General features: G+C 45.3%; 7 protein-coding genes and 1 non-coding gene across 8 annotated transcripts; 3 read left to right on the top strand and 5 right to left on the bottom strand.

Moving 5' to 3' along the window:
• Nucleotides 1-585: 585 nt before the first annotated feature.
• On the bottom strand, nucleotides 586-2,867 carry C8R40DRAFT_1167138 (uncharacterized protein; the record flags this gene model as incomplete). The annotated part of the gene is made up of 6 exons (XM_046230957.1): nucleotides 586-888; nucleotides 939-1,142; nucleotides 1,244-1,998; nucleotides 2,063-2,103; nucleotides 2,160-2,328; nucleotides 2,384-2,867. The coding sequence occupies 6 exons, from the start codon at nucleotides 2,865-2,867 to the stop codon at nucleotides 586-588; spliced, it is 1,956 nt and encodes a 651-aa protein (XP_046089492.1).
• A 246-nt stretch (nucleotides 2,868-3,113) lies between these two features.
• On the top strand, nucleotides 3,114-3,211 carry C8R40DRAFT_t63. Its single transcript has one exon. It is a non-coding gene; the product is annotated as a tRNA-Phe (tRNA).
• C8R40DRAFT_1246399 (ATP10 protein-domain-containing protein) lies at nucleotides 3,160-4,689 on the bottom strand. The gene is made up of 4 exons (XM_046233637.1): nucleotides 4,197-4,689; nucleotides 4,038-4,140; nucleotides 3,854-3,976; nucleotides 3,160-3,798 (listed from the first exon to the last, which is right to left on the bottom strand). The coding sequence occupies exons 1-4, from the start codon at nucleotides 4,529-4,531 to the stop codon at nucleotides 3,412-3,414; spliced, it is 948 nt and encodes a 315-aa protein (XP_046089491.1). The 5' UTR covers nucleotides 4,532-4,689; the 3' UTR covers nucleotides 3,160-3,411.
• Nucleotides 4,690-5,828, top strand: C8R40DRAFT_1089311 (histone H2A). Its single transcript, XM_046227440.1, has 6 exons — nucleotides 4,690-4,851; nucleotides 4,914-4,923; nucleotides 4,988-5,146; nucleotides 5,267-5,396; nucleotides 5,464-5,547; nucleotides 5,606-5,828. Exons 1-6 carry the CDS (start codon nucleotides 4,849-4,851, stop codon nucleotides 5,634-5,636), a joined length of 417 nt encoding a protein of 138 aa, XP_046089490.1. The 5' UTR covers nucleotides 4,690-4,848; the 3' UTR covers nucleotides 5,637-5,828.
• An 11-nt stretch (nucleotides 5,829-5,839) lies between these two features.
• On the bottom strand, nucleotides 5,840-7,396 carry C8R40DRAFT_1089306 (uncharacterized protein). The gene is made up of 6 exons (XM_046227439.1): nucleotides 6,990-7,396; nucleotides 6,777-6,911; nucleotides 6,650-6,722; nucleotides 6,158-6,595; nucleotides 6,034-6,105; nucleotides 5,840-5,972 (listed from the first exon to the last, which is right to left on the bottom strand). Exons 1-6 carry the CDS (start codon nucleotides 7,223-7,225, stop codon nucleotides 5,898-5,900), a joined length of 1,029 nt encoding a protein of 342 aa, XP_046089489.1. The 5' UTR covers nucleotides 7,226-7,396; the 3' UTR covers nucleotides 5,840-5,897.
• A 562-nt stretch (nucleotides 7,397-7,958) lies between these two features.
• On the top strand, nucleotides 7,959-8,399 carry C8R40DRAFT_1167134 (uncharacterized protein; the record flags this gene model as incomplete). The annotated part of the gene is made up of 1 exon (XM_046230956.1): nucleotides 7,959-8,399. One exon carries the CDS (start codon nucleotides 7,959-7,961, stop codon nucleotides 8,397-8,399), a length of 441 nt encoding a protein of 146 aa, XP_046089488.1.
• A 3,790-nt stretch (nucleotides 8,400-12,189) lies between these two features.
• Nucleotides 12,190-13,461, bottom strand: C8R40DRAFT_1066860 (uncharacterized protein; the record flags this gene model as incomplete). The annotated part of the gene is made up of 2 exons (XM_046225827.1): nucleotides 12,190-13,193; nucleotides 13,263-13,461. 2 exons carry the CDS (start codon nucleotides 13,459-13,461, stop codon nucleotides 12,190-12,192), a joined length of 1,203 nt encoding a protein of 400 aa, XP_046089487.1.
• Nucleotides 13,462-18,319: 4,858 nt separating this feature from the next.
• Nucleotides 18,320-20,940, bottom strand: C8R40DRAFT_1066859 (PIN domain-like protein; the record flags this gene model as incomplete). Its single annotated transcript, XM_046225826.1, has 11 exons — nucleotides 18,320-18,505; nucleotides 18,570-18,604; nucleotides 18,641-18,688; nucleotides 18,741-18,821; nucleotides 18,877-19,192; nucleotides 19,245-19,815; nucleotides 19,870-19,994; nucleotides 20,049-20,304; nucleotides 20,366-20,475; nucleotides 20,534-20,651; nucleotides 20,750-20,940. The coding sequence occupies 11 exons, from the start codon at nucleotides 20,938-20,940 to the stop codon at nucleotides 18,320-18,322; spliced, it is 2,037 nt and encodes a 678-aa protein (XP_046089486.1).
• Between the last annotated feature and the right edge of the window lie 834 nt (nucleotides 20,941-21,774).

Below are 21,774 nucleotides of genomic sequence, written 5' to 3'. Positions count from 1 at the left end.
GGCGAATAACACTAAGGAGTTGGAACAACGTAAGAAGCTGTATGCAATTGCAAGGGAAGAATATGTAACTGAGCACACACAAGCGACGAGGAGGAGGTATAAACGGGCTCCTGTTGAAATGTGATTTCAGTATTGCATCGAAAATTAATACAGTCAAAAGTCAAAAACAGTCGAGGGTGATGTAGCATTGTTTTGAAGGGTCACTGAGAGAGGCCTAGGTAATAAGTGAAAGGCAGCCACAGGCTTTGCAGTGTCAGGCAATTCCCTTATGCAATCCATGGCAGATTCGTGTTATGTGATATGCCGAGGCTGTGGACTGAACAGACAGACCGCTGAATAAACGAGGGTGCGAGATGACCTGAGATGACCCAGAGCAGGCCTCTAGGCGGTTCGAGGGGCGTGAATTGTGTGCTAAAATTATGAATTCGCAAGGAATCGAGCGAGCGTTTTGAATCGTTGTGGTTGATGAATACCGTGCGTCGAGCACGGTCTATGTGATGTGCGGACCTAAGTCTGCTGCACCCACTTCCTTCCCATGCAGCCTTCACACATTCCCATAGCCCCGAGATTTCTGAGAATGAATGTCTAGATATCGGAAAAAGATTCCAAAATATCATTCAAGAACTGAGCAATGGTGTTTGCGTCCACGGGCACATTGTGTCCTAATTGAGATATGGAATCAGGTGCCAATGTCTGAGAATTAGCGATTTCGTCTGAGGTCAATCTCCTGTCAAAGGAAGAAAAGTCAGAGAGGAACGCGTGTATCAAGGAAGACTGCAAGGAGGAAGGACGAAGAAATAGATTTCCGTGAAAAGAAAGACGTAAAAACTCAATATGGAGAGTGAAAAGTACGAGACCGGACGAAGAACGAGGAGAAAAGTCAATAGACTAAAGTGAAAAAGAAAGCATAGAGCTCGAAAGACTCACCGATCCTTGACCCAAGGGATATACCTCAAGCCGAGTGACTTTGCCACAGCTTCGTGTTCGCGAGCCCCTGGAAAAGCCACCTCCACTGCTTCGCCCTCATTGGAACGAGAGTTTGAAGGGGCAAAAAACTCTACCATTATACTCGTGCTCGCAGGGGACGAGGGTCTGAGAAACACACCGTCGAGTATGTCCGAACCTTGAGATGCGAGGAGAATCTGTGCGGAAAGGTCAGTAATTCGAACGACTAAGCGAAGTGGCGAAAGTCGATGTGAAGAAAGAAAGAAAGAAATCCAAAGAAAGGGGGGAATATACTTACATCTGATCTGGTTATAGCACCCATCCGTGTTCCCCATTCTACATCGTCAGTATTGACCTTTTCTACATTCATTCCATCTGACGCCCCAGCGTCAACCAGATTCACCTCAATCCCCTTCTCCCTACCCATCTTCATCAATGCTCTTACGAGAGCATTGTGATCTTCAGCCACAAGGGAATTAGGTCGATGAACGTATGTCAACGTTTTCTTTCTCGAATTATCTATCAGGTCCAGGGAAATTTCACTTGGATCTTGGAAAAACGAGACGACGGTCTTCCGTATGGGTTCCCACCAATCCCTTGAACCTGACTGTGAATGTTGCTGCAACAGGGTCTCGATTCCCTGCACACCATAATCTCCAATGACGACTCTTTCTAGCACGTAAGGGACCTCCATACCCATATAATCGTCCCAGTCCTCCTTATACCACACGCCAGGCATATGCGGCAATGCAATTTTGAGAAGGAGCGGATGGATGCCTGTATGTGACCTGTAACGGGGAATTACGGGCGGGCGCGGAGGCGAGCCCGGTGGTAAAATATCTCCCTCCGCATAATTAAATGGGAAATTCGGTTTCTTGTTCCCGTTTTCGTCGTTATCGGGATCAGTGAAAGTGGGTGTAAGGGGGAGGATTAGACGAGCGGGCGAAAACGAGTCTGGTGGAAACGAAGACGAAATCTTTGCAGGAGATGAGTCGATGGAGGAGTTGGACAAGGTGGAGTGCATGGACCATAGCGAGAGTAGAGCGGTGTCTTCTGTGAATGGATGGGCACATTGTGCATTAGCTTGTTGGAAATATATAGTGAAAATAATACTAACGAGGTATGGTTTCGGTACACATCCATGATACGCCGTGTATCCTATTTGAAAAGGGGCTTGAGAATACGACTATGAAACCAATACAGAAAGAACGGACCTTCCTCCGTACTTGCCCAACACAATTCTAGCTTGCTGCGTCGAAATCACCCGCATATTATCCAACATGGACCTGGTGATGGAACTGAGCTCAGGAAATGAGTGCGGCTCGTCTGTGACGATGTATATCACATTATTGAGGACGACAGGTTGGTCGAGAACTGTGTAGCCTATGAAAGAGATTCTTGAATATTCATATAAAAGGAGACGAAGAGAAGAACTCACCAGGCAGGTGTCGAATTAACTTCGTCCTCGGCACATCCTCGTTCCATCTCCAGAAACCTTCTTTAACACTTTTCGCAGCCAATCTATTTGGCCACAGTTCTTCCAATCTCGCCTGGCTTATCCACATGGCTGAATGTGCTCCGACCCCTAGCGGCTGACCGGCCTCGATTGTACCATATTCCACATACGCGCCCTTGGACTCGGAGTATATTTTGATGATCTTGTTATCTTCACCATTCCATATTATGATGTTATCCATTTGATCCCTTAGATCTCCGACTTTTCTTCCATCTCCTAACAACGTCCCCACTACAGTATTAGCAGGTGTGAACCCGAACCGAGTAAGAAGAGCTCCTCGGGTTGAATAGGCGTCAAATCCAACATAACGAAGGGTGTTTTCGAAGTTATAAGCGAGTGTAAATACCGTTGAGCAGAAAAGGAGTAATGTTAATTCGCGTCGGGTCGGTGGGGCAAGCCAGCGCATTATCGTGAGGTGTCGGGGGGCGGGATTGAGAACAACTTGACGGATATTTCACCGATCAAAGAGAGTGAGATAAGCCCTGACTGGATTTTCGGGAGAAATCTTCAGCGTCGAATGGAGTGGTAAAATGTACTAGAGAGCCTAGGTTGAAGTTGAACGTTGAACGTCAAAGGCTACTGATTTTATTTTTAGGAGAACTTACATAAATGCATTGACAATCTGGAAAAACTTTTTCCCACCCATAACATTGGGGGTATAGCTCAGCTGGGAGAGCAGCAGACTGAAGTATGAATTTCTTTGAATGTAATTATTTCTGAAGGTCCCGCGTTCGATCCGCGGTACCCCCATTCCAGGAATTTTTTTTTTTCGTTGCTACTTCACTGGAATATGTATGCACTTACAAGTTCATTTAGCTGACTCTAACATTGTATAAATATGCCGAGGAGCTGACGTGAAAATCAATCCAGTGAACGAAATCTACATCCAATAGATCAAGCACCTCATCAACTTTGTGTTTTCCTATTCTACCAGCTCCTCCAGCAATCACTCACCCTTCCTTCTCTTTCATTTCTTTCTTCCGTTTCTCCAACCGTGCCACAAGCATATCCGTGCAAACCTCTAACGCATGGGCTTCCTCCGCCGTCGCATCTGCGCACCCTGCCCATCTTATCCTCAGGTTCTCATCAATCAGGTAGACGTATCCTACACGATCGTTAGTTAATCCTATCGCGTCTCGCTGGTATTCGAGATTCTGAGAGGATACAAGGTAATACGGGTGCTGCTCCGGTGGGATAGCTCGTCGGAGAGAAGAAAGGAAAAGAGAGACGAGCATAGATTTAAGGGTATTTGATTGAAGGTTGATTTGGATGTGATTGAAGAGCGGGTGTTCGGAAAACCGGGCAAGAGTGGGAGTTGTAAATGAAGCGACGTGAATCTAATGATCATCCTTATTATCGCATTGACGAAGGAGTCATAAGATACATACATACCTCGGAGATCTTAGTATTGAGTAGACATAGAACCGAAATCTTCCCCGTGCACATCGAGGTTGTGTGTTGCTCACTTCCATCTGCGAGGGATTTCCCAACGATATCCGGGAAGTATAATGATTTCTGCAGTGCTCAATGATTGTGAGTTCATATTAACTAAGTCAAAAAAAAAAATAGAACTTACTTCTTCGCGTATTAGAACTTTTGGTGCGATCCATGTTTTACCACCATGTCTCCGAGTTGCATTGAGGTCATGGAAGTAGCCTTTTGTTACCGCTTCTTTCACCCTAAGAGGGTAAAGATTTATCTCTGCAGAATTTTCCTAACGTTCCGGCACACTCACAAATGTTTCCTCTGCTCCGCAATAGCTTCATCGTTCGTCAACACCTCCTTCAGTCTCTCTAATTTTGTTTGATGCCTAACAGCAGGCTTCTCCCGAACACCTAGTGGTCGCGAAAGCGGTTTCAATTCGTCATCAATCAGGGATTTGGACTTCGCTGTGGCCGAATTGAACACAGATGATTTGGAATTAGAGGTTGCCTTTGACGATAATGAAGGACCGGCTTGGGATGAGGAAGAAGAAGAATATCTCTGGCTTTTTAGTGGAGACCGGGTTGATGTCGAGTACAGCAAAGGTGCTAGATTCCTTCGACAACAGTGGGAGACGATGATTGCCATTTCACTGCTGCCTTTGGAAACCGAGGTTGCGAGTCCCTGGAATTTCCATCCACGGGCCGCCCGAGTCCGACTTATCCGAAACGGTAATTCCCAAGGGCGTGGGAGAAGCGCGACACGTTTAAGATCACGACAGTCACCTGATTTGCATTTTCCGTTTATTCGCACGTGAGGGGCTATTCCGGAGTATTTAACGTCCGAGTCTCGACGCGTTCTTCTTTCCTCACCTCTTGACTCTCAACTACTACCTCCTCGCCCAATCCTCTTGATCTTCAACTTTTCTCTTTTATCCAACTCCTCCACCACTTCATTAATTCATAATGGTCAGTTCATATCGGTTTTAGCGATTCGATATCTTCAAACTTGACGCTAATGGTTTCTTCAGTCTGGAAAGGGTTCGTCTGCACACTAGATTACTCCACTATAAGACTTCTAATCGCTCATTCGCACTTTCGATAGGAAAATCTGGCAAATCCTCCGGTGGAAAGGCAGGCGGTGAATCCACTGGCAAATCCCAATCGCGTTCCGCAAAGGCTGGTTTGCAGTTCCCTGTCGGTCGTGTGCACCGTCTGTTGAAGAAGGGCAACTATGCCCAGCGTGTTGGTGCCGGTGCTCCCGGTCAGTTGCCTGTTATGTTTTGCATGAAGTTTTCGCTGATCGATGTCTCATTCAATCTTTCACTATTACTTCTCTCGGTGTCGTCTTTTCGTTTCACTACCATTTCCTTGAACCGTTCAGTCTACCTTGCCGCTGTCCTCGAATATCTAGCCGCTGAGATCCTCGAACTTGCGGGTAACGCTGCCAGGGACAACAAGAAACAACGTATTGTACCCAGACATCTGCAGCTCGCTATTAGGAATGATGAAGAGTGCGTACCAACCATCTGATTCGTCCTTTCTTGCCTTCTGATGTGCTCGATATCTTTTTCAAATTAGGCTGAATAGACTGCTCGGTGACGTCGTTATCTCGCAGGGTGGTGTTGTACCCCACATCGAGTCTCAACTTTTACCATCCAAAACGTGAGTTTCATTCCTTTCTTCGATGGATCCACTTGAATATGCCTTCCGTTGATAACAGAAAGGGCAAAAAGGATGAGGAGGAGGCTTGAGTTCTTAGTCTGGATATCCTCAGTGTACTCTAATATTTGTTTCGCCTCTATCCTCATACTTATTATCGATATGTATACGGTACTGTATCGTTGTATTTGTCGTCTGTTCTCCGACTCCACCCTTGTGCAATCACCTTCGTTGTACTTACCGACCACCTGATGCGTAGTGTTAGAACTCTGAGCTAGTCTGAAGTTCAGACCTGTTCAGACTAGCTCAGAGTTCTAACATGAACGCTTGAGCTTAAGCCGTTACCAGTGCTGTCAACTAATGGGCTGAAATAGCGACGGTTCGTTGTGTATGCCCTGACGCGTCTGAAGCGAAACGAGCCAACAATGGTAAGGGAACCGTGGTTGTTCAGCCTGACCAAAACTTAGGGAGTGTTCTGATCAATTAAAGTAGGAGGGAAGGCGGCGTCGAAGCGATTCTTGATTCACTAGCCGGAGGAACAGAAAGAAGGAACAATGATAGGTAGTGCTCATTCTACTGACTAGTGAGAAACAATATCCTGATCATGATCAAGAACTTTATGTTTAACTGCGAATGATTTTTTTGGGATCAAAGTCCTTTCCACACTTGCGCGTAAAGAAAAATTCTGTGACAAATGGATCAAGTAAATATTGAAGACGATAATGAGAGTGAACAATAATACAGACTCACCAACGATAGATGCAACGTAGCTCTCAGGATTAAGGGAAGGACGAACAGGAGGAGAACCTTGATGTGTCTGTTCCCATTGAGCGAGCAATGTCGTGTATTTTGATTTCAGATGACCAGCCGCGGTCAAAAGGGGTATATCATTCTCATTATAGTCCTCGGTCACGATATCCTTCATTTGAAATCGGATGCGAATCAACCGACTCAAAAGGGCACGAGCTTGAGGCACGTAATCTTTGAGAAAATGAGGAGGTCGGCACCACCCATTTTCTGAGTTGTCGAAGGGCTTTGAGGCGAGGGTGACCTGCAGACCCAAAGCTGAGAATCACTCCTTTCCTTTAAAAATTGTAGGTATCACCTTGGTATCAAATATATACGGGCAAACATAGATAACATAGATAGATGATGATCGACCTGTAGTTATCCAATGGCTTCCACAGTGTGAGCGATGAAACACTTATATAACAACAGTAATGCAAACTTACTTGGGAGGACACGGCTTTTGACCATAATCAGCACACTGAACATTGAACTTTAGCGCTTCGCCACCGCGACTGTTCAGAGATTGGATCATGTGTTTGAATGAAGGGAAATCTTCGCGGAAAAAGTAACGTCTGAAGCTGCGGGCCAAAAAGTAGGCAAACAGAATTACCATTTGAGAGTCAGTATCGGTATACTCGGAATAGGATGAAGCGTACGCAGGATGATCTCGCGTCATATACTCGGCTTCGGATGTCATTGTGAACACATCCAGCATCCACTTATCAATTGTATTCGTCTTCTCCGTATTACAACTTTTGTAGGAATTTACCCAATGTGATAACGGTTGTTGCACCTGTGTACTGGTTGCGGTCGGATTTCCCTTTTTCGTTGGCATTGCAGAACCTAATGCGATGTAAAGGTGAAAAAAAAGCAGAGTGGTGACAACGCGCATCGTGATGACCAGAAAAATGGGACAAAGACAAGATGTAAAAAGTGGAGATGTTTGCGATCGGGCCTGCCGGTAACAGAAATAGGAAGAGAAGCAAAGGAAGAGAACCAGCTCATCGATGCTTGATCAAATTGAAATTTTATATAGCCTCAAATTAGGACCCCGGAAGCTCCTGCAAAACCCCACCCGCCCAGGCGGCCCGAAGTACGCCTGAAGTACGCTGATTCGGATAAGGAATGTCACGTGAAATCGACAAAATTGCTCCGAAAATACCGGACGGCGGATTCTCTTCCCCAAGCCTGGAATTGTCTTTTTGTACATTTATTGACTATTCTTGCTGCTTCCGGAGCTCTTCTGAGCTTTTTTGTGTTAGGGAGTACTTTGTACGTCAGATATACAGCTTTGGCATGCATATTTGAGAGAGGGCATTATTACTTGATAACTATACAGCTCCAATTAGATCACATGAAGCGGCATACACGAACACCTCAGTTGCTACTATACAGTGACGCGCAAATCAAATCCACACCCCCCAATTTGGAAATTTGGTGATTAAACTGGAATTATGAATATTTTTGTATGCTACACACTGTAAAGCATGTTGATTAGGCGTGTTCAATTAAAAAATATGGTTTCACAGCTTTCTGGAATTTGTAATAAATTACTAAATATAAAAATTATCTGTCGCTCTTTTTGCCTTCTGTTTTGTTTGTTATCTTCTACAGCCAATGCAATAATGTCAAAGACCCAGGCTCAGGCTGTACTCTTAAGTATGGCTTGTGCTATAATAGCTGCATCTGACACTCTGGACAACATTGAGGATGCCGACCTACCATTGGATGATCCATGTGAAGATTCAGAAGTGCTCGAGGTTGTTGCGGCAGTCATGATTCACAAAGCATTAGAGATCAAAGGCGATGGTACTCTGTCATGCCCTGCCTACAACCAGACCAGCCCCAGTACCCGCCACACGTTGTCACACACTCTATCCACCTCCTGCACTTCCCCTACACCTCCCAAGTCACCTCCCCAAGTACCATCATGCACCTCCATCCTGCACCCTCCCCACACAAGTACCACCATATACCTACCCAAACGTCCTTCACCGACATGCTGTGATACCCCGACTGCTACCAGACCCGTCTCAGCACCAACCAGGAGCTCCCGCATGTCGTAAACCCCCAAGACAGATCCATTACCTGAGCGCCTGATGACTTCCCCAACTCACGTACATTCCCGGCGCGCATACAGGACCCCCTACAGCAACTCCATTAAGTATCAATCTCGATTACTGCCTCATGTTCACTAGATCCCCTGATGTTCCCTTGTCCACTTCCTGTACCTATTTAAGTAGCTCTGACATGTCCCCAAGCCCCAGCTTGGTATATTTTGAACACACACCCTTTTGCATAGGTCCAGTCCCTGTCCCTTTGTACCTGCTAACCATACAGATTTCTCTTTACTCTCTATTTCTTTATCTCTGTTTCTCTCAACTCTGTCTATCATCTCTACGATCGTCTATATGGTCCAATACACATTTTAACTTCACGTCTAAGCAACCCGAGTGAGTCTCCAAGCTCCCTCAAACAATACTAAAAGCTCCCCAACGCCTACCGCTAACGAGCTTGCCTCGTTTTTGTGTGAAAGAGAAAGGAAGGAATCTAATGGGCACTCCAACCAACCAATCTAATACACAATATGCGAGTTCACTGCTATCAAATTTATTTAATAGCAAGGGGTAGCGTTGGCAAAGGTTCTGCAAAGCTTTGAGAGCTAAGTAAGAAGCTTTAATCAATCAATTTGAATCGTTCTAAGGACTCGATATATTCCTTTGATCAAGGTAGATTCAGCACGATTTGTGCTTTGATTGTATTGATATGAGTATATCAAGAATTGGGGGTTTGAATCAAAGTAAATTAAAACCGAAACACACAGACCCCTACGGAGGGCTAGAACTATGTGCTGGCACAACCACACAGCGTGATTTGCCCTTAAGACCAACGACTGATCCTAAGTTTGAAGAATACCCAACAACTGGATATACTTCTCGCAGTCACAAGGAGCAGAACACAATGTTCCTATACTCACAAGTGCCCGGCCCGAATGGCTGCTAGCGAAGAGGTTTCAGTCTGGCGGGAGTGTGTCTTTCCTTTTTACGGATTAGCACTGCAACGTCGTCCCAAAATCACTTGTATTCCAGATACATTGGATCGCTATTTATACATACAGAATATAGAGTCGCACAGTACAATTAATTTAATACAATAAATGTTCGGAACCGCAAGGAAACTTCTACACTCGGTCTGATACCATTTAATTTGAATCTACATGTCCTTATTTGGTCCATAATGGTTCCAAGATTCAAGTATACCTCCAAACATAGGTAGGTACTTCGATATTCATTTAATTTAATTGTTTTGGAGAATGACTCGAATGGTGTTCAACTGTCATTGCTGTTCAACACTTACTTCGATCATTTGTCACCTCGTCCGGAGGCAAATCAGCTCTCCTCGATTCTAATCCTATCAATCTGATTCATCTGGATTAAACTAATTGCTTCTCTCTTTCAACAGACACCCAATGTGCCTATACTCTATCAAGGGAGTTACGCATAGTATTCATTTAATGGCATTCTTCAATATTTTCTACGTCAGGACTCTTTGACATTCATTTGATATGTCTTCGGAGCCTCGCAGTACTTCGATCGTTCTTCTAGTCATTTTCCTCAACTATGCAACCTGATTGGTCTATTAGACTAAATTGCAGTCTTTTAGATTGATGCATGATCTCGTTCTAGAAGGAGTATTTGATAATTCCTGAGTTCTAGAAAGTCATTTCGAGTCAATTCTCGGCTCATGGTCACTTGAGTAAGTTCTTCCAAACTCCTGCCAGTGTAAGGTCCAATAAGAATACCCTTGGTATGTCATACATGAATGGTCATCCTTCGGATGTAGTCCAAGTCTGGTATAATCCTGCTTGACAAACAGGTAGACTGCTATCCGAAGGTAGTATTGAGGATGGGTAAACTAACCAACTTGTGGTAGTATGGGTATATGGTCCCTTCAACTTATTAGACTGATTCAGTATTGACTTTGACTGTCAATCTGGGTCTCAATTACAGTCCTCTCGATACGAATCTATGCGTGAAAATGTCACAATTCACAGCATAGACATCTAGCCAAAATTTAGGCGTGTCATCCCCCCCAAACTAAAGAATTTGACCGTCCTCGGTCATTCGTAGTTTTGTACAGGGAAAGGATACCCAATCTGTTATTAGATTGATTCGACAAGACTATATCTCCTTTTAATGTAATTTACTGGGTTTGGATCTCTACTTCTCCGTGCTTTCCAATCAATTTGGATGCCCTCAAATGGGTTTCTAGCGCTTATCTTATCCATTTATTCACACGCCTGCTACGAATCGTAACAGTTTAGCGCTCAATTTGAATTGAATACTTTTTCGGTATTCATATCACATTTTGAAATTTTATTTCACAATCTTTTCATCATCTAGTCACAGAACGAGCTTCCATTTCATGGAGAGCTGCTCTGACGTACACACTGCTTCAGTGTGTACGTTTATTCGGTTCAGGGCACGGGGTTCAACAAATTTTTCGTTGAAGTCCGTTTTCTTCTCTTACACTTTCTTCTTCCATCTCGTTCTTATTAATTCAAAAATGGCTTCAACCTCGAGTCAAACTCGATCTTCAGCTTTGACCACACTTCTACCTACCTCTCTTATGGAGGCCCAGGTAATTCTGGCGGGTCTCTCATTCAAATCAACACTCCCTCTGTTCTTTGAGAGCACTGTTTTTGTTCGTCTTCAACAGGGAGATTACTCCCCTCCTATACTCAATTCTCAAAATTCCCCCGATCACGATGGGTCCAACGTCTTTCCGGCTTTTTCATATCCTCGTCCTTTGGTTCCATTTTGTTTCCCTGTCAACTCTTCACGTCCTTTGTCCATTGCCTCAGGCTTGGACTTATATTGTTCAGCCCAAATAGCTGTACAGTGTGAGGCCTGGCACAAAAGGCCTGCTCTCGTCCTATCTGGACTGGGCCTAAGCAAGCAGGACAGCTGCCTAGGCCGTACAAGGGGAGGTGGGATAAGTGCCGCTACTGGTGTAGGGAGCCTGACCAGTGGTGGTTGTGGAGCTTGGGTGGACCTAGCCAAAGGTCCTGGAGTGGGGGAAGGATGTGTAGTTGGTGAGGATGGAGGTGGTTGGGGGTGTGGAGCCTCGACGTAGACTGTAAGTCGTAGGAGAGGCTCAGGAAGTTGAGAGAGGTGAGACAGAGAAGAGAAACAGAGTTGAGTGAAACAGAGGTGAAGGAAACAGAGTTGAGTGAAACAGAGGTGAAGGAAACAGAGTTGAGGGAAACAGATAAAGAGGAAATGTATGACAGGTGAGACGTGTCAGGCCCTGTTAGCAAGTACAAGTAGACTGTACTAACAGGGACCAAGCCAGGTTGGAAGAGTTTCCAGATAAGATTTGACAATAACACGCTGGGGAGCTCCGAGGGGAGTCCCCAGCCTATATACTATACATGTGACAGCCATGTGGCATATTACATAATAGTAAAAGCGGACAAGGGGAGCTCTGGGTATACAGTGGGGAGATATAGGAAGGTAGTAAGGAGGAATATGATAGGTAAGGAAGCAAAATCAGGCAAGGCATGATAGGTAGTGAGACAAGGATTGGGAGACTGGGCCATCATAGGTGTCTTCCAACTCCATCTCTGAGGGGTGAGACCTTGCTAATGCCTCAAATCTAGTCCCAACCAACTTCTTAGCTGACGGCTCAAGAGGTCTTTCGGTCAGGTGAAGTGCAGTCATTAACTCGGTGCTTGGGTGAACCACAACTGGAGCACTTGTGGTCGCGAGGGCAGGGATTGTTGGAGCAATGATTATTGTTCCAGTTGCGGCAGGTTTCTCTTTTCTTTGGCTTGCGAACTGCCGAAGTTTCACCTCATGCTGTAGGAGGCCTTGAACTGATGACGCCAGCTCCATCAGACAAGATATACATGTCTTTGAGGTGGATAAACTCTTGGGTATTGTTAAAGAGGATTCGTCGTGATTCTCCAATGGACCTGCAGGCAGCATGGATGTAGGTGTGGACAGTAGAACCAAAGAGTTTTCCAATGTGGGTTTCATACTCTCTGAGCTCATCGCATTGGTCAGGTTCAGTGAAGATCGCGCAGATGGCATCTGCGTAGATACGCCAGACTCGGTTCCATTGTCCCTCAGTTCTGACCTCATGGGTAAGTTGCTGTTTGGATGTGGTGAAGTTTCCCTTGTCGTCAATGGTGTAGGTGTCAGCAAAGGGGCTGAGGGCATGGGAGAGGATGAGGTTGAAGTCCACAGGTTGGTCGAGAAGGACTTGTTTCCAGAGTGAGGGCGGGAAGGGGGGCATGTATGGATTGTTGATAACCATTTGGACTGTGGTATTGATGTCATGGCCGAAATTCTCAACTTGCTTGGCAATGGCTTTGTGTCTAGGTGAGAGAGATTTAGTGCCCACTTTCTTTTTGAGAAAGCTAATTTTTGATTTATCCAGCTTTGGTTTCTTAAACCTTGTTTCGTCCTTGTCCGATGAGTCGGGTGATGGGGAATGGGAGTGTGCATGTTTGGGTTGCATTCTGTGTAAGAGACTGGGTTCAGCAGGGATGTGCATTCTCTGGAGGAGAGTGGGTTTGTCTGAGGATTCATTGGAGAGGAGAGGATCTGAGGTAAGGGACTGCAGTTGAGATTGCAGGGAGGATATTTGTTCCTTGAGTGCAGCAACTTGTTCATGGGAATCTGATGTGTTGAGATTCTCATCACCATTGAGCTCAGGCCGTGGGGTGGCAATGGTGTTCCAACCTGCTTGTTCAGCAGTTTGGATGTAGGCATCGTGCCAGTCCAGCATGTCAAAGAAGGGTCTGAGAATGCAGGTGTCATAGTTTGATCCCATGTCCATGTGGTATCTGGCGGCTGCATCATACAGGAGGGTTTCTGTGTCGAATCAATTTCATTTGCCTTGTACGTAGTCATCTGTGAAACAGTCAAGCTCTTTCTGGTAGGTGAGGTCTCTTGGCTGGCGATGCTGAGATGTTTGTGGTGCCATCGGGCACTGCGGTGGTACGGGGTCCATCTGGTTCCCTTGGTTCGTCCCCTCGGCAAAGTAGGGGTGTTGTTGTGGGTAGAAGTTGGCAGCAAGCTGGGGAGGTTGTTGGTGTTGGTTAGGGAGGCCATCAGACATGGTAGATGATAGATGAAACAATGTATATTGTTTTTTAGAGCACAAAAAGACTTGTATAGCTGTCTGGCAGAGCGACGAGGAAATCATATATGAGTACACTACTGGGAAGATGGGAGATAGTCCATACCTGGCAGAGCGATGAGGAAACTAAAGGGTTATGTTGCCTGCCAGGACACTAAATAGTCAGCCACTGAGTTGGTCTAAGTGGGAGCAGGTCAAACGGTGGTCCAAGAGTCTATGGCCATGTCTGTGAGTTCAATTGTGTTGTGACAATTGGAGTGAGGCTCACCGGACGACCATCCTCACAATGGGGGAGGTCAAGTCCAATATCCCTCGCTTGCGACCCAAGGGGTGGAGAGGAGTCTGCTTATCCTGCTTGCAACCTGAGAGGTGAGGATGAGCATGAGAGAAGATAAAGGGAACTAAAACTCGAGTGACTTACTCGATGATTAAACACGATTAATTCTGCACAAAAGTCCAGCAGGCAGTGACCATGTGTAGAGCAAACCACATCTGGTGAGGTACGGAAAAGTGGTGTGGTGATGGAGTTAAATCCACAATGCAAGCGTTGAGGTTGCCTGCTACCATGAACAGGATGTTGAGCACTATGGCTATGCAAGTGCTGCAGATGAAGGCATCCCAAGGGTGTACATCAGCCCAGATGGTCCAATCAGTTCATGACAATTCAGGGAGGATGTATGCATTCAATAGAAGCAGACCATTGATGTCAATAGCAAGAAAGTCTGGGCCACAGAGGTCTTCTGTGATTTGGCTCTGTAACCCATCTCATACCAGAGTTGCCACCCCTCCCCATGGGCTCTCAATATCTGTTGCCAGTTGGCAGCGATTTCAAGTATAGGCAGTGAAGCTATACAGGCACTGCATAGTCAAGTTAGAATGCAAACAAGTCTCCTGTAGCAGGATAACATCATAGTCACTGATGATTTTCACAAATTTATTGCAGAGGTAATTAGCGAGGTAACAGCCATTAATATTCCAGCACAAAATGTGAGTTTTACAGCCATTAGGAGTACAGAGGGTAGAGGTATGAGGAGAAGCGGACTCAGAGAAAGAGACAGAAGATAAAGGATGATAAAAAGGAGCTGGTGAGAAAAAAAGTGAGGAAACAGAGTGGGAGGAGGAGGGTGGGTAACAAGTGGCATGGATGGTGGTCCAAAGTCAGTGGAAAAAATAGGAGCCAGAGGCCAGGAGGAAGCAGAAGGGGGTAGATTTACAGAAGCAGAGGAAGAGGAGAAAGATGTAGGTACAGGGTGAGACAAAGCAAAGTGTGGAGGGTTTGGCAGGAGGTGGGAAATAGTAAGGTCCGAGTGTCCAAGTGTTCCCCCCCTTGGAAACGTCAATCAGCATTGTGTCAAGTCCATGCCTCGGGCCTCCATTCCGCCGCTCAGTAATCCGAAGATCCACTGTTTATTGTAATCTCTCCTTATTGTTCTTTCTCGCTAAACATACCCTTTCGTTCTAGTCCCTCCTTATTGTCTTTTACTTTACCCTGCAGGTACTACTTGTATAGCTCCTAGTAGTTAGTCTGGCGTTCCGCACCAATGCGCCGCTCCGTAGATATAAATACTGCCTGTACGCTACTGTAGTTCCTCAGTTTAATTATCGACTTAGATTCCCTCCTGAGCTCTGTGCTCCTCTAAGTCTTCAGGCTCATCGCCTCGAAGTACTCTCTCCTATAACCTTAGGACTTAGACGTTCTTTGGTTCGCTCCTTGTCACTGGCAATACCGCCGCTCCAACCTGGCTGCTACTTAGCTCCTCCCTTCTATACTCTCGATCTCCGGGGACTAACGGCGTAACGGCGGTGTTGTTAATAACTTCACTACTGTCCCACTCGACCTCCCGCACTTAGACACCTTGTGGCCTCTGGCACGGTTACATGGTATACATGATCTTAACACATTGTCCCTGCGAATCACGCTAAGCCTTCAGTGGAAAATGAGAGTTCGAGTTGGTCACTGCCAATGACATTATAAAACCGACATGAGGAAGGGTGACATGCACAGCAGCGTCGAAGTCAGATGATCACCTATACAGTGATCTTGGAGTCCTTGATACAAAACATCAAGTTTTGTTTGCGACTCTTTCTTATGTCACAACGTCTCAAATTTAAGTATCTAGAATCAAAGTATAGCATGTTATGATCATTTAAGCTCACTATAATCAATGCTCAAGGACAAATTTTAATTAAGTAGGAATTAAATCGTATTGAGGATGAATGTCACGTTTTTGGAGTCCTTGATTAGGGAAAGACACGGTTCATCTGGGAGTTTCCCGGGAGCGGTGTTTGAAATCTGTGTGGATTTTGACCAAATGGACAAAATCTGTTTCACAAATTGACCGTAGTTGGCATACCTGACCATGCAGAGCTATCTAATCTACAATTTTCCTAATTGAGAAGTCCCGGGATTCAGAATCGCTCTGAAGATTTAGAAGAATTTGCTTTTGTTCTTGAGGGTGTTAAGAATTCTTAGAGGTCAAGTATCTGTACGTAGAGCGATAAGAAAAACCCTCAGTGTGGAACCAACGAAGTAGTAACAACTCAGATAATACCTGTACGTAGAGCGATAAGAAAAACCCTCAGTGTGGAACCAACGAAGTAGTAACAACTCAGATAATACCTGTACGTAGAGCGATAAGAAAAACCTATCTAAGATGTGAGTATCGATAAGTACAGGTGAAATGAAAAGGGATACTCACCCTCAGTGTGGAACCAACGAAGTAGTAACAACTGAGGGCGATGAACGTGCGAAAAAGACTATAAGTAAACAGAGTCATGTGAGTCCGGAATGAATCGGTAACTAAAAAGGGAATCTATCTCCCAACAAGAATAAGCCAAAGTAATTAGATTAGTGGAAAATGTTGCTAACTCTTCAACTACATAACATACATATAATGCACTATAACGGCTAGTTACCCACTTTCTCCCTTCTCATACTCATCTATAGCTTCATATATATTGTAGAACGGCACATTGCACCATGATCCGAGAGACATTGATGACTTGAATGTATCATGAGACATATAAGTTTGCATGAAATTAGTGATGTGCCGGCTGGGGCCTGGCTCAAAAGCCCCGGCCAAAGCTCATAAAAATTTTGAGCCGGGCCCTACATGAAAGCCAGGGCCCGGCTGGGTTCCGGCTCAAGCCTGGGCCCTGGCTGTGATAGGCGGAAACTGTGTCCAAAATTTCTTGATGTTTTAGTCTAAAAACACTGCCACAATGGTCTGAAAACACTGCATTATTGTTTCTTAATGCTCCAGCTTTGTGAGAGGGGTGTAACATTAACAATAATAGTCTACATCAATCAAACAGTAGAATTCCAGTACACTGGACTTATCAAAGTAACAAGCACCAAAATCATTACCTGTTGTTTCAACTATTGTCAATTTCAAATAGGATCAAAGTGGTTCTTTCCTTGAGACTTGTTAACTAAGATTAAGATGCTGCCACATCATGTTATAGTAAAATTTACAATATAACATCTTCCTAATCCTCATTAAGAAGAATTCACTGTGGATACACTAATTTGATTCAACCTCCAACCTACCTGCAATGACAAAAGTCTCAGAATTGTATACTTCAACAATATTACCTTTAGGTTTATGGCATTTACTAATAATTATTCCTGCAGTTGAGAATGGTGCTAGTGATGCCCACATAGGTAAATATTGAGCATTTATCTATAGGTATATCAGCCATCCAGGTGAGAATTTCAGCACAAAATTTGGGTACTCAGCCCCGGCTCAGAACCCGGCTTGGGGCCTTTGAAAATTTTGAGCCGGGCCCTCAGCTTTCCACAGCCCTAGAGACGGCTCCGGCCCGGCCAGGCTCAATCCGGCCATGCTTATAGGGCCCAAGGGGCTCGGAGCCGGCACATCACTACATGAAATTGACTTGTCGTCGTCCTCACGAGAAGTGCAATTGAGACCAACAGGAAAGACCATGCGGGTCACATCTCGTAACGGAACATAACGAGATGTGACCTGATGTAATGCAGTGTCCCCGTCAGGGACCTGTCATTCCATCGACCCGACGGAGAACTGCGCTCCGGACAATGAGCGGGCAATCGACGGCGGCGGGAGCAAAACCCTTTAGTACTCGTGCATGCATGGGTAGGCAAGAGATAGATAGTAATGTGAATGAGAGACGACATGGATGAGGAGAAAGAAAATAAGCCAAGAGGACGGAGAATGCAAGCAGCGAGAAATTTTGAATGTTTGAGCAGAGAAATGACAAATGACTTGGGAGACTTACAGTTGATATGCCATGATGTTTGCCGCCGTAGGATCGCGAGAGCGTGAGGAGATGAAGTTGAGGAATTGAGAGTGAGAGGGATAGAAGAGATGGAGTTGAGGGATAGAGATGAAGTGAGAGTGTGAGGCAGGATATGTAGTTGCTGCAATCTCCAGTTTCGAAGATGTAGCTTTGCGTAATCACGGGAAACATGTCGCGTCGAAATTTTATGAATTGAATGTAATGCAGTTTCTGAATTGCACTCAATTGAGTGTATGTAGCTCTATGTAGCTATACAATATACAAATCTATCTACTCCAAGTGCGTACTAGCTATACAAATCTATCTACCCTTGAGTGGCCTCTGGGGGCTCTGTGGTGTAGGATGATGAGCAACAATAAGTGAGTATGTTTGTAGTAGTATGAGCTTTGCAGTATGAACAAACGTGTATGAGCTGGAGTATACCACTAAAATTAGTGGACCTGCCAGTGTGCAAGCATTACGCTAGATTTATTACTATCCCTGATAGACGATCCGAATGTTTATTCACTGCATCTGCTTGACATTATCTTACTAAACTCTAAGCGACTGTATGTTAATGTCAAGCCACTGCATCGTCTCTACTGTGAATAGTGAAATCGTCTTCATAACCTGAATCTTGTCTTTCTAGCTTTTCTTCCCTGCCCGAAAAATCACGAAGTTGAGAGGACAGATAAAAAAGACCATTTCCAGTCAGGGTTGTGCAACATTGCAAATCTCCTTCGGTTTCCGTTTTCTCAAACAGGTGCTGTTAGATTTGCATATAAAATTACAAACAAGAATCTAATTACTAGTTACAATCATGTACATACAAGGTCGTCTTCACTATCGGAAAGCTCAACAATGCCTAAATATTTGATGCCGGGCTGAGTAGTATACTTACTACTCCCGTTGACAGATTTGGAGGCCTGGCCTTGCAATCGTGAACTACCTGAAAGCAGATGTGTTTGTTTAGAATGAACGATGATGATTTGAGAACTCACTCGATGCTTCATTAGTTGGACCCAGATTATTTCGGCGTTGGATCCGAATCCGAGTGGATATCTCAGAATTTGGACGTGAACCTGCAAAATTCAAGGGTGATTGGAGGATTAGCGGAAAGGAAATGATATGACTAACCGAGTAATTCGCTCAAATTATCAACCTTGTCTGTTTGCTTGGTAGCCACCGCAAGCATGGGAACCGGAACATCAACTCTGCGAGTCGAGTGTCCAGTTGAGGGTGGAAGACCGGTAAGCTGGATGAAGAAGGCGGTATTGAATGTGATGGAAATGCTGTCGTTCACATTGGTTGCTCGGAAGCTCAATGCTTTATTGTTGATGACAGTAGTTGATAGAGTAGGCATATAATGTTTCCCTGTGCTGTCTGTCTCAGGCTGACTCTGCAAGCGGGGAACTAGAAATTCCGCTTTATTTACGTTATAGCCTATGTATTTCTGTAAAGAAGATCATTAGCACTATATGCGAGAACGGTTCATTTGCACCTACAGAGGAAAGCATTCGAATCACAATCCCAGGCCAGAGGTGATTGTGAAAATGCTTCAGTGCGAGTATCGGAGACCAGGCGAAGTGCTCAGCACAGAATTCCGAGATTCCAGTGATGTCAGGGAGTGTGGGCAGACTCAAAGAGACTGGGACAGAGGTGAACCCAGGTGAAGAGCTTGTCAACGGCTCCAGAAATGAGTTCATAACATCGAGATCTTCAAAGGTAGGAAACTGAGAGTCCCGGAGGATATCTGCTCGGGAAGGACTGCAGCAGCCCATTTTACCTCGAGTGTTATATTGGATTTCATACGCCATATCACTATTCAGCTTGCGGAAGGCTTGGGATAACTGCTGCGGCATGCTTGCAAACAGCTTGTAGGCATTAAGCAGATCATCCCCAAAACCACTCTGGGCAAGGCCACGAGCAGTTTGGTGGCCTATGCCGTTAACGCCGCTACCAAAATCATTCCGAAGCAATGAAGCAATCAGAACAAAACTTCCCTGAGAGTAGCCCGTGGCTTCGGCGTGATAGACACGGACATCTAAATCTCCCCAGAGGCTTTTCGGCTCCTTTCTATGTGAATGTTAGCGTATGTATATTATTATATATGAAGACAAGGTCATTTACGGAACAACGAGTTTCATGATAGATCCAACCCCGAGGGGGAAAACATCACTGTCTTTAGAGAGTACAATGTCGATGATACCCTGTTTATACATATCTGCAAGCTCTGCTTCTGCTTCACCCGGGGCCTGCACGAAAGGTAATTATTGATAAAGATAAGTGAAGGCTACAAAAATACTCACAGTATGGCTGTAGTAGCCGAAATACTTTATTAACTTTCTCGAATGCTTATGGTAGTCTGATTCACGCATTATGACTTGAGTTCCACGTTTAATGAGTGGGCGCCCGTTGCCATCGTAAACAAAAATGCAGTGTGCACCGGCCTTGGATAAACCACATAATAGCTTGAAGAATTGTGTGAGGGTCGAGTCTGATGTATGAAGGCGGCGATTGGCATGAGGACCCCTATCTGACGCACGGAAGCCATCTAAGAATGAGCTTTGTTGATGCATATGAAGGTGAGATGCAGAGGAAATAGATGGCTTTAGTGAAGACATACCTAATATCGACTCCAATGATAACTGTACGGGAACGATGATGATCTTTAATGAAACCATGCTCCAGAACAAAGTTCTTGAGCTTGCAAGTAAACCCAGCTTCATCTACCAACTGTTTGGGAGATATAATGAGCTTAGAAAGATTACAAGGGACAAACTTGGTAACTTACAGGCCAGAGATTTTGGATGCCCATTATGGAGAGTGCTTGGGAGGGGTGCATCGCACTCCTATTCATGAAGGGGGTAAAAACAACCGGCCCGTTCGGCGAAGCGTTGCATTGGGAGTTCCTACATAGGTATTGATACATAAAACAACATAAGTATGGGGTCTGTTCCTACGTAGAGTTAGATTCATGTGTAAGTTTCTCCCCTGAACACTCTCATACAATGTAAGGGTAGAGCCATCCAGGAAGCAAGGCGTTTGCACCGTCCTATCACCAGGTGCAGGCTCTGTCGAAGTTGGTGAGTAGGTAAGGCCAGGAGTCAGAGGGCTTGTACTAGCGATGAAGGAAGGTGTGCCGGAGGCAGAGGCACCGAAAATGGTCCGTTGCTCCATCGCTCGAACGTTTGGGTACATGAGCACAGATATCCTGGTGCCGGGACGCGAGTTGTCTGCAGCGCGACGCCTGTCACAAACAAAGATGGAGGTGGGGTTTGGGTTTGTGAAAAGTCGTTGAGAGTACCGCCAGAGAAGGACGTGCAGGAAGCAGTCGAAGGAGCGCCCTGTGCAAGTAAGTATCCAGCAGATACCTGTGGCAAATAAAGATGGAGCTGGTTCAAACTTGCGTGGTGATGGAAGCTCGGTGAAGCCGCCGTGCAAACGGAGGTACGGGAAGCGTTAACGAAGGCAGAATATCCTATTTCGCAGAGAGATTTTACGGTGTGATCTAACGGCCTGTCAGGCTTAGATAAGACAACGAAAAAGACTGCATACCGAGAAGGCGTCAAGTGAGACGATTCTTGTTGTGAGGTTCGTGGCCGCGTATAACGACAGAGATGAGATGGGTTCGATTGTGAGCAGTCGCGTTTGCTAGTCGGGGTTGCAGGTAGCCGCGGTGTACCCTTCTTCATGTGCTGGGAACAGAGAGTGTTTTTTGTCCAGCCGGAGAAACACACAGCGGAAAAAACGCGAGGCCGGGTGTTGGAAAGGGAAAAGAGTGGGTTATGGGTAGAGGACGGAGTACAGACTGAAACAGAAGATGACGAACGGATAAGAGGATGAAACAATGAACAAACGTACCCGTTGCCGTATCCATCTCACGACGGTTGAGTTACATTCCCTGCGATGATTTTGTTGCGATACAGGGCACCTCTAAGCAGCTGGTGTTTCCTACAGACTCCAATGCAGATGTTGGTGAAGTCACGGAAGGTAAAAGGACAATTTGAGCAAGTTGAAGAGGAGGGTGAGTTG

The sequence above is a fragment of the Lentinula edodes genome (genome assembly GCF_021015755.1).
Source record: "Lentinula edodes strain Le(Bin) 0899 ss11 chromosome Unknown C8R40scaffold_6, whole genome shotgun sequence".
NCBI classification, from domain to species: domain Eukaryota; kingdom Fungi; phylum Basidiomycota; class Agaricomycetes; order Agaricales; family Omphalotaceae; genus Lentinula; species Lentinula edodes.
Note: the sequence above shows the minus strand (reverse complement) of the source record. Positions and strands in the feature narration are given on the sequence as shown.

Excerpts from the sequence above, each read along its gene's own strand:
- C8R40DRAFT_1089306 (XM_046227439.1), bottom strand. The coding sequence starts at position 7,225 with ATGCGCGTTGTCACCACTCTGCTTTTTTTTCACCTTTACATCGCATTA. Across the intron at positions 6,723-6,776 it reads CAAAAGCCGTGTCCTCCCAA|CCATTGGATAACTACAGGTC; the intron begins GTAAGTTTGCAT and ends ACACTGTGGAAG. Across the intron at positions 5,973-6,033 it reads CGACGCCGCCTTCCCTCCTA|CATTGTTGGCTCGTTTCGCT; the intron begins CTTTAATTGATC and ends CGGTTCCCTTAC.
- C8R40DRAFT_1246399 (XM_046233637.1), bottom strand. The coding sequence starts at position 4,531 with ATGGCAATCATCGTCTCCCACTGTTGTCGAAGGAATCTAGCACCTTTG. Across the intron at positions 3,977-4,037 it reads AAGTTCTAATACGCGAAGAA|AAATCATTATACTTCCCGGA; the intron begins GTAAGTTCTATT and ends TGAGCACTGCAG. Across the intron at positions 3,799-3,853 it reads TCAATACTAAGATCTCCGAG|ATTCACGTCGCTTCATTTAC; the intron begins GTATGTATGTAT and ends GATGATCATTAG.
- C8R40DRAFT_1089311 (XM_046227440.1), top strand. Across the intron at positions 5,147-5,266 it reads TGTTGGTGCCGGTGCTCCCG|TCTACCTTGCCGCTGTCCTC; the intron begins GTCAGTTGCCTG and ends TGAACCGTTCAG. Across the intron at positions 5,397-5,463 it reads GCTATTAGGAATGATGAAGA|GCTGAATAGACTGCTCGGTG; the intron begins GTGCGTACCAAC and ends TTTTCAAATTAG.